The sequence below is a fragment of the Papaver somniferum genome, chromosome 1, assembly GCF_003573695.1.
Source record: "Papaver somniferum cultivar HN1 chromosome 1, ASM357369v1, whole genome shotgun sequence".
NCBI lineage: Eukaryota > Viridiplantae > Streptophyta > Magnoliopsida > Ranunculales > Papaveraceae > Papaver > Papaver somniferum.
Window position 1 is genome coordinate 228,831,843 of NC_039358.1, and position 11,341 is coordinate 228,843,183.

At 36.5% G+C, this 11,341-nt stretch overlaps 2 protein-coding genes across 2 annotated transcripts; both read right to left on the reverse strand.

Annotated features, from left to right (window-relative positions):
- Positions 1-2,377: 2,377 nt before the first annotated feature.
- Positions 2,378-3,583, reverse strand: LOC113271626. Its single transcript, XM_026521519.1, has one exon. The coding sequence runs from the start codon at positions 3,581-3,583 to the stop codon at positions 2,378-2,380; it is 1,206 nt and encodes a 401-aa protein (XP_026377304.1).
- Positions 3,584-4,966: 1,383 nt separating this feature from the next.
- LOC113271631 lies at positions 4,967-7,417 on the reverse strand. Its single transcript, XM_026521526.1, has 3 exons — positions 6,892-7,417; positions 6,700-6,764; positions 4,967-5,203 (listed from the first exon to the last, which is right to left on the reverse strand). The coding sequence occupies exons 1-3, from the start codon at positions 7,415-7,417 to the stop codon at positions 4,967-4,969; spliced, it is 828 nt and encodes a 275-aa protein (XP_026377311.1).
- Positions 7,418-11,341: the final 3,924 nt, after the last annotated feature.

An 11,341-nucleotide genomic window follows, 5' to 3' on the forward strand; every position in this document is an offset into this window, starting at 1 on the left:
TGTCAATCAACTTTCCAATCCACTACCAGTACTCTTTTCTTCTTTGATGTTGTGTGTTCAGTGCGGTTCTCCCCCCCAGCTAGCTTTGGTCTATCAACCGACCATTATGTTGGATATATAGGTCGTTGGTGTTTGGCTTTGAAATAAACTCAAACTTAGTCGGTAAGACTTGAGTTAGGATAACTCAAAATCGGTTGAAGTTTTTGAGTACTCAATCTTTGTTAAGATTTTGGGATTGACTCGAATGTGTTTACCTATGCCTAAAATCTTGGGATTTTTAATTGGACAAGTTGGAAAACTCTATTCTTGTAGGCCAAGTAACCCAATTTGGTACTTTTAGGGTTCTGCTGAATATGAAATCGAGGGGCTGATTGGCGACCAGCCACCTTAAATCCTTAGATTTTGGATTAACCACGCACCTTAGAAGACTTGTATAGAATTTGAATGATAATAAACTTAGTTCTGAAACAAGAGTTTAGATTGCTCAGTGTTGCAGTTAAATAAATAACATAAATTTAAGAAGTAAAGCATTCAACTAACGTCGACTTTGCAAACAACAAAGCCAGAGATATCATTCACATTTTTCTAAAACTGCGTAGAATGTACTAAATTAGACGTGGCTGGCGCTTATTAGCTCGCTCACGGCTTCTACTGCGGAAAAGAGAAAATTATAAGCTCATATTACAAGAGAAGAGAATGGGAGAAAATTGTAACTGAAAGAAAGATTATGCTTTTAAAGATCAAAATCCATTATGAAGTCAGATCTATTTCAATTCTTCATCAAGGAAATAAAAGACTAACAAGACTGCTAGTTTAAAGATCAATAAAATAGATCAAAAACACAAAATCCACAATGAAAATCTTCCTAGAAAACAAATAGTAATGGTTTCGAAGCTGTACAAATGTTCGATTGATCTTCGATTTCCTTGTTGTAGGATTTGTTACAATCAACCTTCAGTTTTTCTTACAACTATGGTGTTATATGATAGAGATATAGAGAGTTAGGCAGAGGAGGAGGCGACGTGGATGTGAGGAAGAAAGAAAAAGAAGGCGTTATAGTTTAGGGCTTAGTGGTTAAAGTGTAAATAAATAGGAACAATTAAATAGGTTAAAACTTTGGATAATTAAGTATCCATCGTCAAACCTTGCTGCACGTCCCAAGACTCCCAACCCAATCCCCAGGAATCGATGTTTACTCCCTACTTTTATACATTTTACATTAAACTAAATATGTAGTATTATTATTTGTATGATCAGTGACCCGCTGGTTGAACCACCGATTAATCCAGTTAACCCTGATCCAGTGATTTTACTGTTTCGCTGTCCGGTTTACATTTTAAAACATCGGCCGAAGGCCACCAAATTTTTTTTGCAGCTTATCTGTGAGAGTGAATACAGTTCGGCTATATAGATAAGCTAGCAAAAATGCAAAACATTTGTTTTGCACCTTGAACTCTTGAAGTAAGCTGAAATATGTACGTCTAAAAATATGATAAAGTTTGAATACAAGCTTTCATGTTTTTTCTGAAGTAAGTTGGAATATGTACCTCTAAAAATTGTAGAAGTTATGTACCTCTACAATTACGAGAAATTTTTCTAATAAAGCCTGAAATAAGCTCCAATACTGCCTTAATATCAAAATGAGAAGATAGGGATGAATAACACCACCCTCATAATGCCCCTCAATGAGCCAATGCAATAGCCCCGCATGTCTCATACATTAACCACCGTTTCTTCGGCATGTTACTAGTTACCTACGCGTATGAAGTGCACCAGCTAATAAGGCATATCTAGTATAAATTACTGGTAGTAGTAGTGACGACGGGTGGGCTAATATCATTAAGCTAATGGGCTAAGTTTAAAAATCCGACAAGTATCTATACCTAAAAAAATTCTAGCCGAATTAAGGGACGGGCTATAGCCACATCTAGCCCCTTGCTAGGCCCGTCTCTGACAAAAGAGAAGGGGATTGCATAGAATTCGTTTTTCTAATCTAAGTTTAAGCTAGCATGGTTTTAGTACCATGGCTATGATGTTAGTGACCTAGCCTCCATATAAGCTTACAAGAAACGATTAAAGGAAAGAGTTTTACGTAAACTAGAAAAGGAAAGACTTGCAAAACAAATAAATTTAAAATAGAGGAGGATCAACTGTTACAGTTGATACAACATAAAAAAGGATCAACAGTCATTGTTGATACAGAGAAAGATGTACTACATCAGTTTGTTTACCAAAAAAGGAAAAAAAATAGCAATTAACAAAATTGTGCGATACCTTCTACTGAAACAAAAAACTACTCCGTGAAAACTATATTTCTGTTTTGGCCTCCCTATTCCCGATTTGGTTGCCGAATTAGTTTCCCATACTCATCATACCTTTAATCACTATCCCATGATTCATCCGTACTCCAATCACAGTCCGACACATTCGGTGATCCCGTATTCTCTATTGCCGCATTCACATCGACACTTGAAGGAGTCAATCGGCTAAAATCAGAATCCTCGTCCAGAAAATTTTCAACCATATTATTTGAAAACCCATGAACCAGCTTCACACCCTTCAGTTGACTCGAAACTGGAGTGGAGCTAGACTCACGCAGGTTCCAAAATACAATCTCAGGGACATTCATGTATCCCTTTTCTCTGAAGTTATTCTGTATCACCTGATAATCCGTCTCCCAATTGTTAGCTATGTCACCGCCAGACAGATGACTGTAGGTATGAGGACTATATCCTGAATTAGCTTCGTGGAATTCCATATCGCTGAACACAAAAAGCCTCTTTATCATCTGATCTGCCTTCAAGTTGCCTTCAACTGCCACATGCAATATTTGGTCGAAAACTTTCTTGAAACCAGGTGGAAACCCACACTCCATTCTTCTAATGAACTCTGTCTTAGATCTCAAAGTTTCACCTTCAATCTTTTTCAGTTCAGGAGTTTGTGTAAAGGTGATAAGTTTTCCTTTCCATGGTTCATGGCTCATCTCTGATATTAGCAAACCAAGAGCCACAGAGACATCCATTAGCGTTCCAGTCATACTCCCCGACACATCAGCAATTCCAAGACCGCCTTTAAGTTTACCAATTCTCGACAAGTCTTCCAACATTCGCTCCCATTGAAGCTCGGCAATGCTGCAATCATTTTCTTCTTCAAATCTCAAAGACTGAATGATCTGATAAGGTAACAAGGCTCCAGAAGCAATCTTATACTTCTTATTTTCATCAAAATCATGACAGAGATTCCAGCCCTCACTGTCGCTAGCATCATCCACGGGTAATTTATTTTCCACCAGCTTTTGCAGATTTGATAGCTTCGAAACAAGATGAGAACCCACAAATACTGTCTGTTCATCTTCTTGGGATTTCTTTAATTCTGCTAACTTTGATTTGACTTCATCCATGAACTGAGTTCTCTCATTCCTACCAAGAATAATTTCCTCATTCACTTTATCTTCTAGTTTATCGAATCGGTTACTTAGTCCCTCGACCTTATGGTTCATCAAAAGAACAGAATCAATCAGGTTCTCCAGCAGAGTCTCTAAATTAGTATTCTTCCCAGCCCAACTTGACATACCACCACCCATTATTTCTTCTTTCAAAAATTAAAAGCGAAAGAAGAATAACACAAAAAGAAGGAAGCAAAAGTATGAATCCAACTAAATTGCTTAGCGAAAGGTAAGATGTCTTTAACAAAACTTAATAGACTGTATGTATTTATAGACTTGCTCCAGGACTACTACAAGCATTCCTAAAATCACTAGAATTCTAAATAAGGGACGTAATAAGATAAGGAAAGTTGCGGACCTAGAAGTTTTTTGGTGAGGGGTCAAACACTAATATTTAAACTTGAGAGGGGTCAAACACTAAAATATCTAATTAATTAGTACATGGAAAACAAAATCGAGTGAGGTCTGCTGACACACTTGACCCAGTTTGCGTCCGCCTTAGGAAACAAATAAGAGTTTTAATCAAAGGCTAACGGCCAACTTCTACTTGTGCAGTAAATTAATGGTCCTGTATGCTTACAAACATTAATTAATGGTCTTGTATGCTTTGTAAATTGTAAAATTGTGCAGTTGTGAAACAAATGGTGATGCACTTAAACTTTGAATCAGATTATGTTTGGGAGGGAACTATACTAGCAAACTTGCACAAATGATTGAACTCTTGATCTTACAACAAGTAGAGAGGAGGATCTGGCATGGGTCGAGATGAGCAGAACTCTTGTCTGTAGCCGCTTTTTCCAAGGGAAAATCTCAACTGCAAGCAAGTTGGTGGTTGACATAAAGCTGCTATTAGCTTCCTGGATTCGTGCATGGCATCCGTAACTGCATGAGCATCATTTTATATCAATAAATTCATCATTTGGATTTGATCATTGACTCCCCTGGATCTGTTTCGGTTTTTTCTTTCTTTACTTTGTTTGTCATGGCTTTTGCTAGTCGTGACCTCTACTGCGGTTATCATTTAACTTTCTTTCTTGTTTTGCTAAAAATTAGGTTTCCTGATGCTATTCACCACAGTTACACGTCAAAATGAGGCTTTCACTGTTTTACAGGTTTATGAAATCTATCAAAAAATTTCTTTGTAAACCAATAATTTCGACAACTTTTTACTTTTACACATAGATTGATGCGTTCACTCGCAAAATGCATACCAAAAATATGTATCCCTTGACAACTCAATTCCCGTTTTTGTTTAAGTTACGTATTATGTATGTTATGTTACACCGTGGAACTGAATTTACAGATTTGTTGTATTTATGTTATTATATCCGACATTATCCGACAGTTAAGTTTTGGTGCAAAAGAAAAAGAAAAGTAATTAATAAAGTGTGAATCGCATGAAAATTCTATTAAAGTTATCTTTCATCAAAATCAAAATCAAAACCTATGAAATATTTCTCTTTAAATCAAAAAAGAATAAGAGGGTCTAAACTAGTTAGTAACACTTGAGAGACACATAACCTAGTTTGATGAAGGATTAAGGACATCTTCCATGAACAACACTGCACCACTTTCCTCCTCTCTAATAATGAACATGAAAGGATGATCTGCCACGAAACCGACAGGAGCTGAATGGGGAAGACTCTTGCCATTAACCGGCCTGACAAAAGCAGTAGAAGCAGCAGCTTCAGTTCCTTTTTCATTAACTTCAACGAACACTTGTGATAAACCTCTGACACGTAACTTATCTCGGTTCCCCTCTCAATATTCAGCATCTCAATCAGCTCTGCCTTTGATTCATCAAAAGGTAAAACTACACCTGCTTTCTTTAGAACTCTTTTTGCTTCAAAATTAAAACAAATTTTGAACTTGGGAATCTTGAATTCTCTTGTTGGAACCTTACAATAAACTGGGAGATATTGATCCAAAAAGGAAGGATAAGAGCTCTCCTTTTCTATAAGTTCACAAAGCCCATCGCGTTGCTCCGGTAATATTATGTACATAGGAAAATGAGGAGGGATTTCCTAATTACCCCTTTGGTATGAGAGTCACAGTACTTTAAATCTATCATAACACCGAATATATTGGTCTGAGCTTGATGACATGAAGGGAACATGTAGTGATTGTTTTCCATCGAGGAGATAGAAGTATGACATATTGGTAAATGATGGTCGAAATTGTTCGTACCAAGATCCTTCGAAATAGAGTGCATTCGCCAATATAAGTGTTGTATGTTCATTGACTGCTTCATCAGGAAGAAGATTTTTGATGAATCCATATATTGGTTTCTTTTTCAATTCAGATCCTCCGCCACTTCTTCGATATAATATCCATACATTAAATTGTTACAGTGGTGAAACAAAGAAAATAGAACATAAAACAAATAGAAAAAGAAACAGAAGAACAAAAAAGCAATTCTCAGAGGACGCTATGTAGCCGTTATTCACAGACCGATTCACGTCAGAGCAATTCTCAAAGTGATTGAAACTTTTCATGACTTTCGTCACTAGGTGAAGATAAAGTTGATCAAAGCGAAACGCTTTACCAACACACGATTTCGAGATAAAAGATAAGCAATGAATGCTCAGCTCAAAATGTCAAATGTGTATGATCTAGTCTATATAGCATACGACTTTTGTCTCATAAGAAGTAGGAGATAGAACAGATAGATTTTTGAGTGATAGATAAGTTCAAGTCTCCACATTCCTTTTTGTTGATGAAGTTCCAGGGTTCCTTGTATAGATCTTCGTCGTTGTATGATGAATCGCCATGAAGTCCTTGAGCTCAACTACACTTTTCTATCCTAGTCTGAGACTTAGCTATGTAGGCTAGAAATCAAGACTCATAGTTTTGATCACTAACATTGGCAAACATGCTTGAGATAGCAACGCATGCGAGGTCGACCGAGCTATGCTCTAATAAATGTTGGAGTAGGCCAATCAACAATTGCTTTGATTTTAGAATTATCCACAGAAATACCAATATATGACACAACATATCCCAAGAAAGTGACTTTGTTTGTAAAGAATGTGCACTTCTTCGAGTTCACATACAAAATATTTCCTTGTAAAGCCTTAAACACTTGAGATAAATGTGAAATATGTTCTTCTTCATTGTTGCTAAAAATCAATATGTCATCAAAATAGACAATGACAAACTATCGAAAAAAGGTTGCAATACTTGGTTCATTAGACGCATAAATGTGTTGGGTGCATTAGATAGACCAAAAGGCATGACTAACCACTCATACAAACCTTCCTTTGTCTTGAAAGTTGTTTTCCATTCATCACCTTCTCGGATACGTATTTGATACTATCCACTACGTAAATCAATCTTTGTAAACATTTTAGCACCCGAAAGCATATGTATCATGTCATCAATTCTTGGTATGGGAAACCTATATGTTATAATAACTCTGTTTAACGCTCTACAGTCTATACACATACAATGTCCACCATCTTTTTTGTCTACTAAAAAGGATGGACTAGCACAAGTACTTTTGCTAAGTCTTATCAAACCTTTTTGTAACAAATCATCAACCTGACCTTGTAATATCTCATGCTCTTTAGGACTTAACCTATAATGAGGTTGATTAGGAATAGAAGTTCCAGGAATGAAGTATATTTGATGTTGTAAATCTCTAAGTGGAGGTAAAATATTTGGTAACTCAGCAGGAAATAAGTCACTAAAAGAAGACAATAAAGGTTTTACCTTGTCTGGAATCTCCACCATAGGTTTAGCAACTTCATGAGAGCTCAAAGAATGAGTGTGATATAAAGAATGAACAATAGTAGCAACCAAGGCAGTGATCTTCTTGTCTGTTGGTTCCTTAACTGAAATAGAAGTTTGTAAAGGCCATAAAACTATAGTAAAACCTTCATGAACAAAAGTATAAGTGTTTTCATGACAATTATGAACATCACGAATATCATATTGCCACGGTATTCCCAATAGTAAGCTTGTTGCAGTCATATTAATAACATCACATAAGACATAATCCTCATATCCAGGTAAAGAAAACTTGACCAAGCACTGATGAGTGATCTGCTGAGTTGAAGAATTGTTTATCCAACCAACTGAGTACGGATTTGGATGAGTAGTAACGGTAAACCAAGTTTTTCAACCAATTTTGCAGAAATGTAATTTTATGTGCTTTCACTGTCAATGATCATGTTGCAAAGATTCTCTTCAATGAGACAATGCGATTTGAAAATACTATGTCTTTGAATAGGACATGGTTCAGTGATTAAAACTGGGAGAATTACTCCAAGAAAATCTGCATCATAAGTTTCATGTTCTAGCAAATAATTAAACTCATCATCTCCTAATTCTTCTTCTGCTTGTGTTTCTTCTTGAATTTCATTAATGTAATCACTAGAAGTATAGCCAGTTTGGTTACACTTGCTACATCGATCTCCTCGAAACTTTGAATAAGGATTAGAGGGTTTAGATAAGGGTTGAAATTGTTGTTGATATTGATTTCCTCTAGTATTGCGAGTAATATCTCTTTGAGGATTAGCTGGAGGTAGCTTAGCAGATGAGATATTCATCGTTGGAGCAGGTTCTGAAGGAACATGTGTTGTTTGTTGTTGCTGATGCGGTTGGATGGCTCCTTTGTTATGTGGATCAACAAAGACAGTTGATCCTTGTGAATATGGATCAACAATGACTGTTGATCCCTTATCACCCTGGTAACCATAAGATGTATATGGTCTTGCAGCTTTATAAAAATGTTGATAACGAGCTTGTCTTGGATTTGCTTGTCTAGATGTACTGAGAACACGCCTTTCAATTTTAATGGCTTGTTGTATAGGTTCAACCATAGTATACATGGATTGTGTCATCCCCTGTTGAATTAAGTTGTTCAAACCATCTATAAAACGCGCAACTAACTGCTCTTCAGTCTCATTCAGTTGGTTACGTGCAACTAAACTGTAAAATTCAGCTACATATTCTTCAACCATCCTTGCTCCTTGTCGACAGTTTTGCAGTTTGAGAAACAGTTGTTGCATATAATCTTTAGGTAAAAACTTATCTCTTAACAGGTCTCTCATTCGTTTCAAAGTACGTATAGGAGGTTTGAGATATTTTCTACGATCATCACAAAGTTTGTCCCACCAAACTGCAGCGCCACCTTTCAGTTTATCTGCAACCAGTTTAGCTTTAGAAGGATCAGGTACCTCCATGAAGTTGAACAATGACTCTACTTCATAAAACCAATATAACAATTCTTCTATATTTAAACCACCATGGAAGTTGGGTATATCAGCATTCAATCTATATTCTGGTAAAGACCCATAAGAATTGGATTTCAATCTTCTTTCATCTTCCCAGTTTTTTTCTAATTCTGCTTCAGCCTTGTCTTCATCTTCCTCACTGTTTATTATCACAGTTGCAGGTTTCTTATAAGGACTATTAAGAAAGCTCTCAAATTGTTTTGTGAACGTAAGAAACTTGGAAATTTCTTCTCGAACAAAATTATTTTGAACAAAAGGATTCTTCTTACTTTTAGTTGCGTCATCGTCTTTTGTTTCTCCTGATTTCTTTTCTTCAGTATTGACATCCTTATCATCAGTTAAACCTGGCATACCTTCCTCATCTAGACCCGTGTGTTTCAATAACTTAATAAGATAGTGTTCATGTGATTCAAGTTTCTTTTCTACGATAGAAGAGATACTTGTTTGAATTTCTGGTTTAAGCTCTGTGATGAGGGTTGTTGATAATGATTTCAAAAGTGCTTTGACAAGGGCATGAATATCAGTTTGTGTAAATTTTTCTCCCATTCAAAAGAAAAGGTAGGTTGTTTGAAAATTTAGGGTTTAGACTTGTTGCGGAAGCTGTGTAAAGGATTTGTTTCTAGATAAAAAATCTAAAAACGCTGTATTTGATACCAACTAGTGTAGCACAGATAAGGGTTTAAAAGGATAGCTTAAGTTTCGTCAGAAACTTAATTAAAATCGGATTCTAGGATCAAGATTCCAAGGTAAAAGATTGATAATCAAAGTTGATAATAATATTAATAAAAGAGATGTGTTCTTGTAAACAAGAGACCTAGCCTCCATATAAGCTTACAAGAAACGATTAAAGGAAAGAGTTTTACGTAAACTAGAAAAGGAAAGACTTGCAAAACAAATAAACTTAAAATAGAGGAGGATCAACTGTTACAGTTGATACAACATAAAAAGGATCAACAGTCATTGTTGATACAGAGAAAGATGTACTACATCAGTTTGTTTACCAAAAAGGGAAAAAAATAGCAATTAACAGAATTCTGCGAAACAAAAATCTACTCCGTGAAAACCATATTTCTGTTTTGGCCTGCCTATTCCCGATTGGGTTGCCCAATTAGTTTCCCATACTCATCATACCTTTAATCACTATCCCATGATTCATCCGTACTCCAATCACAGTCCGACACATTCGGTGATCCCGTATTCTCTATTGCCGCATTCGGTGATCCCATATTCTCTATCCGACACCCTTGAAGGAGTCAATCGGCTAAAATCAGAATCCTCGTCCAGAAAAATTTTAACCGTATTATTTGAAAACCCATGAACCAGCTTCACACCCTTCAGTTGACTCGAAACTGGAGTGGAGCTAGACTCACGCAGGTTCCAAAATACAATCTCAGGGACATTCATGTATCCCTTTTCTCTGAAGTTATTCTGTATCACCTGATAATCCGTCTCCCAATTGTTAGCTATGTCACCGCCAGACAGATGACTGTAGGTATGAGGACTATATCCTGAATTAGCTTCGTGGAATTCCATATCGCTGAACACAAAAAGCCTCTTTATCATCTGATCTGCCTTCAAGTTGCCTTCAACTGCCACATGCAATATTTGGTCGAAAACTTTCTTGAAACCAGGTGGAAACCCACACTCCATTCTTCTAATGAACTCTGTCTTAGATCTCAAAGTTTCACCTTCAATCTTTTTCAGTTCAGGAGTTTGTGTAAAGGTGATAAGTTTTCCTTTCCATGGTTCATGGCTCATCTCTGATATTAGCAAACCAAGAGCCACAGAGACATCCATTAGCGTTCCAGTCATACTCCCCGACACATCAGCAATTCCAAGACCGCCTTTAAGTTTACCAATTCTCGACAAGTCTTCCAACATTCGCTCCCATTGAAGCTCGGCAATGCTGCAATCATTTTCTTCTTCAAATCTCAAAGACTGAATGATCTGATAAGGTAACAAGGCTCCAGAAGCAATCTTATACTTCTTATTTTCATCAAAATCATGACAGAGATTCCAGCCCTCACTGTCGCTAGCATCATCCACGGGTAATTTATTTTCCACCAGCTTTTGCAGATTTGATAGCTTCGAAACAAGATGAGAACCCACAAATACTGTCTGTTCATCTTCTTGGGATTTCTTTAATTCTGCTAACTTTGATTTGACTTCATCCATGAACTGAGTTCTCTCATTCCTACCAAGAATAATTTCCTCATTCACTTTATCTTCTAGTTTATCGAATCGGTTACTTAGTCCCTCGACCTTATGGTTCATCAAAAGAACAGAATCAATCAGGTTCTCCAGCAGAGTCTCTAAATTAGTATTCTTCCCAGCCCAACTTGACATACCACCACCCATTATTTCTTCTTTCAAAAATTAAAAGCGAAAGAAGAATAACACAAAAAGAAGGAAGCAAAAGTATGAATCCAACTAAATTGCTTAGCGAAAGGTAAGATGTCTTTAACAAAACTTAATAGACTGTATGTATTTATAGACTTGCTCCAGGACTACTACAAGCATTCCTAAAATCACTAGAATTCTAAATAAGGGACGTAATAAGATAAGGAAAGTTGCGGACCTAGAAGTTTTTTGGTGAGGGGTCAAACACTAATATTTAAACTTGAGAGGGGTCAAACACTAAAATATCTAATTAATTAGT

Bases quoted from the DNA above. Each gene is read 5' to 3' on its own strand.
- LOC113271626 (XM_026521519.1), bottom strand. From the start codon at position 3,583: ATGGGTGGTGGTATGTCAAGTTGGGCTGGGAAGAATACTAATTTAGAG.
- LOC113271631 (XM_026521526.1), bottom strand. From the start codon at position 7,417: ATGACTGCAACAAGCTTACTATTGGGAATACCGTGGCAATATGATATT. The intron at 6,765-6,891 runs GTATGTGTATAG...TGATTTACGTAG, and splicing joins CAAAAAAGATGGTGGACATT to TGGATAGTATCAAATACGTA. The intron at 5,204-6,699 runs GTTTGTATGAGT...GAATATTGAGAG, and splicing joins AACTTTCAAGACAAAGGAAG to GGGAACCGAGATAAGTTACG.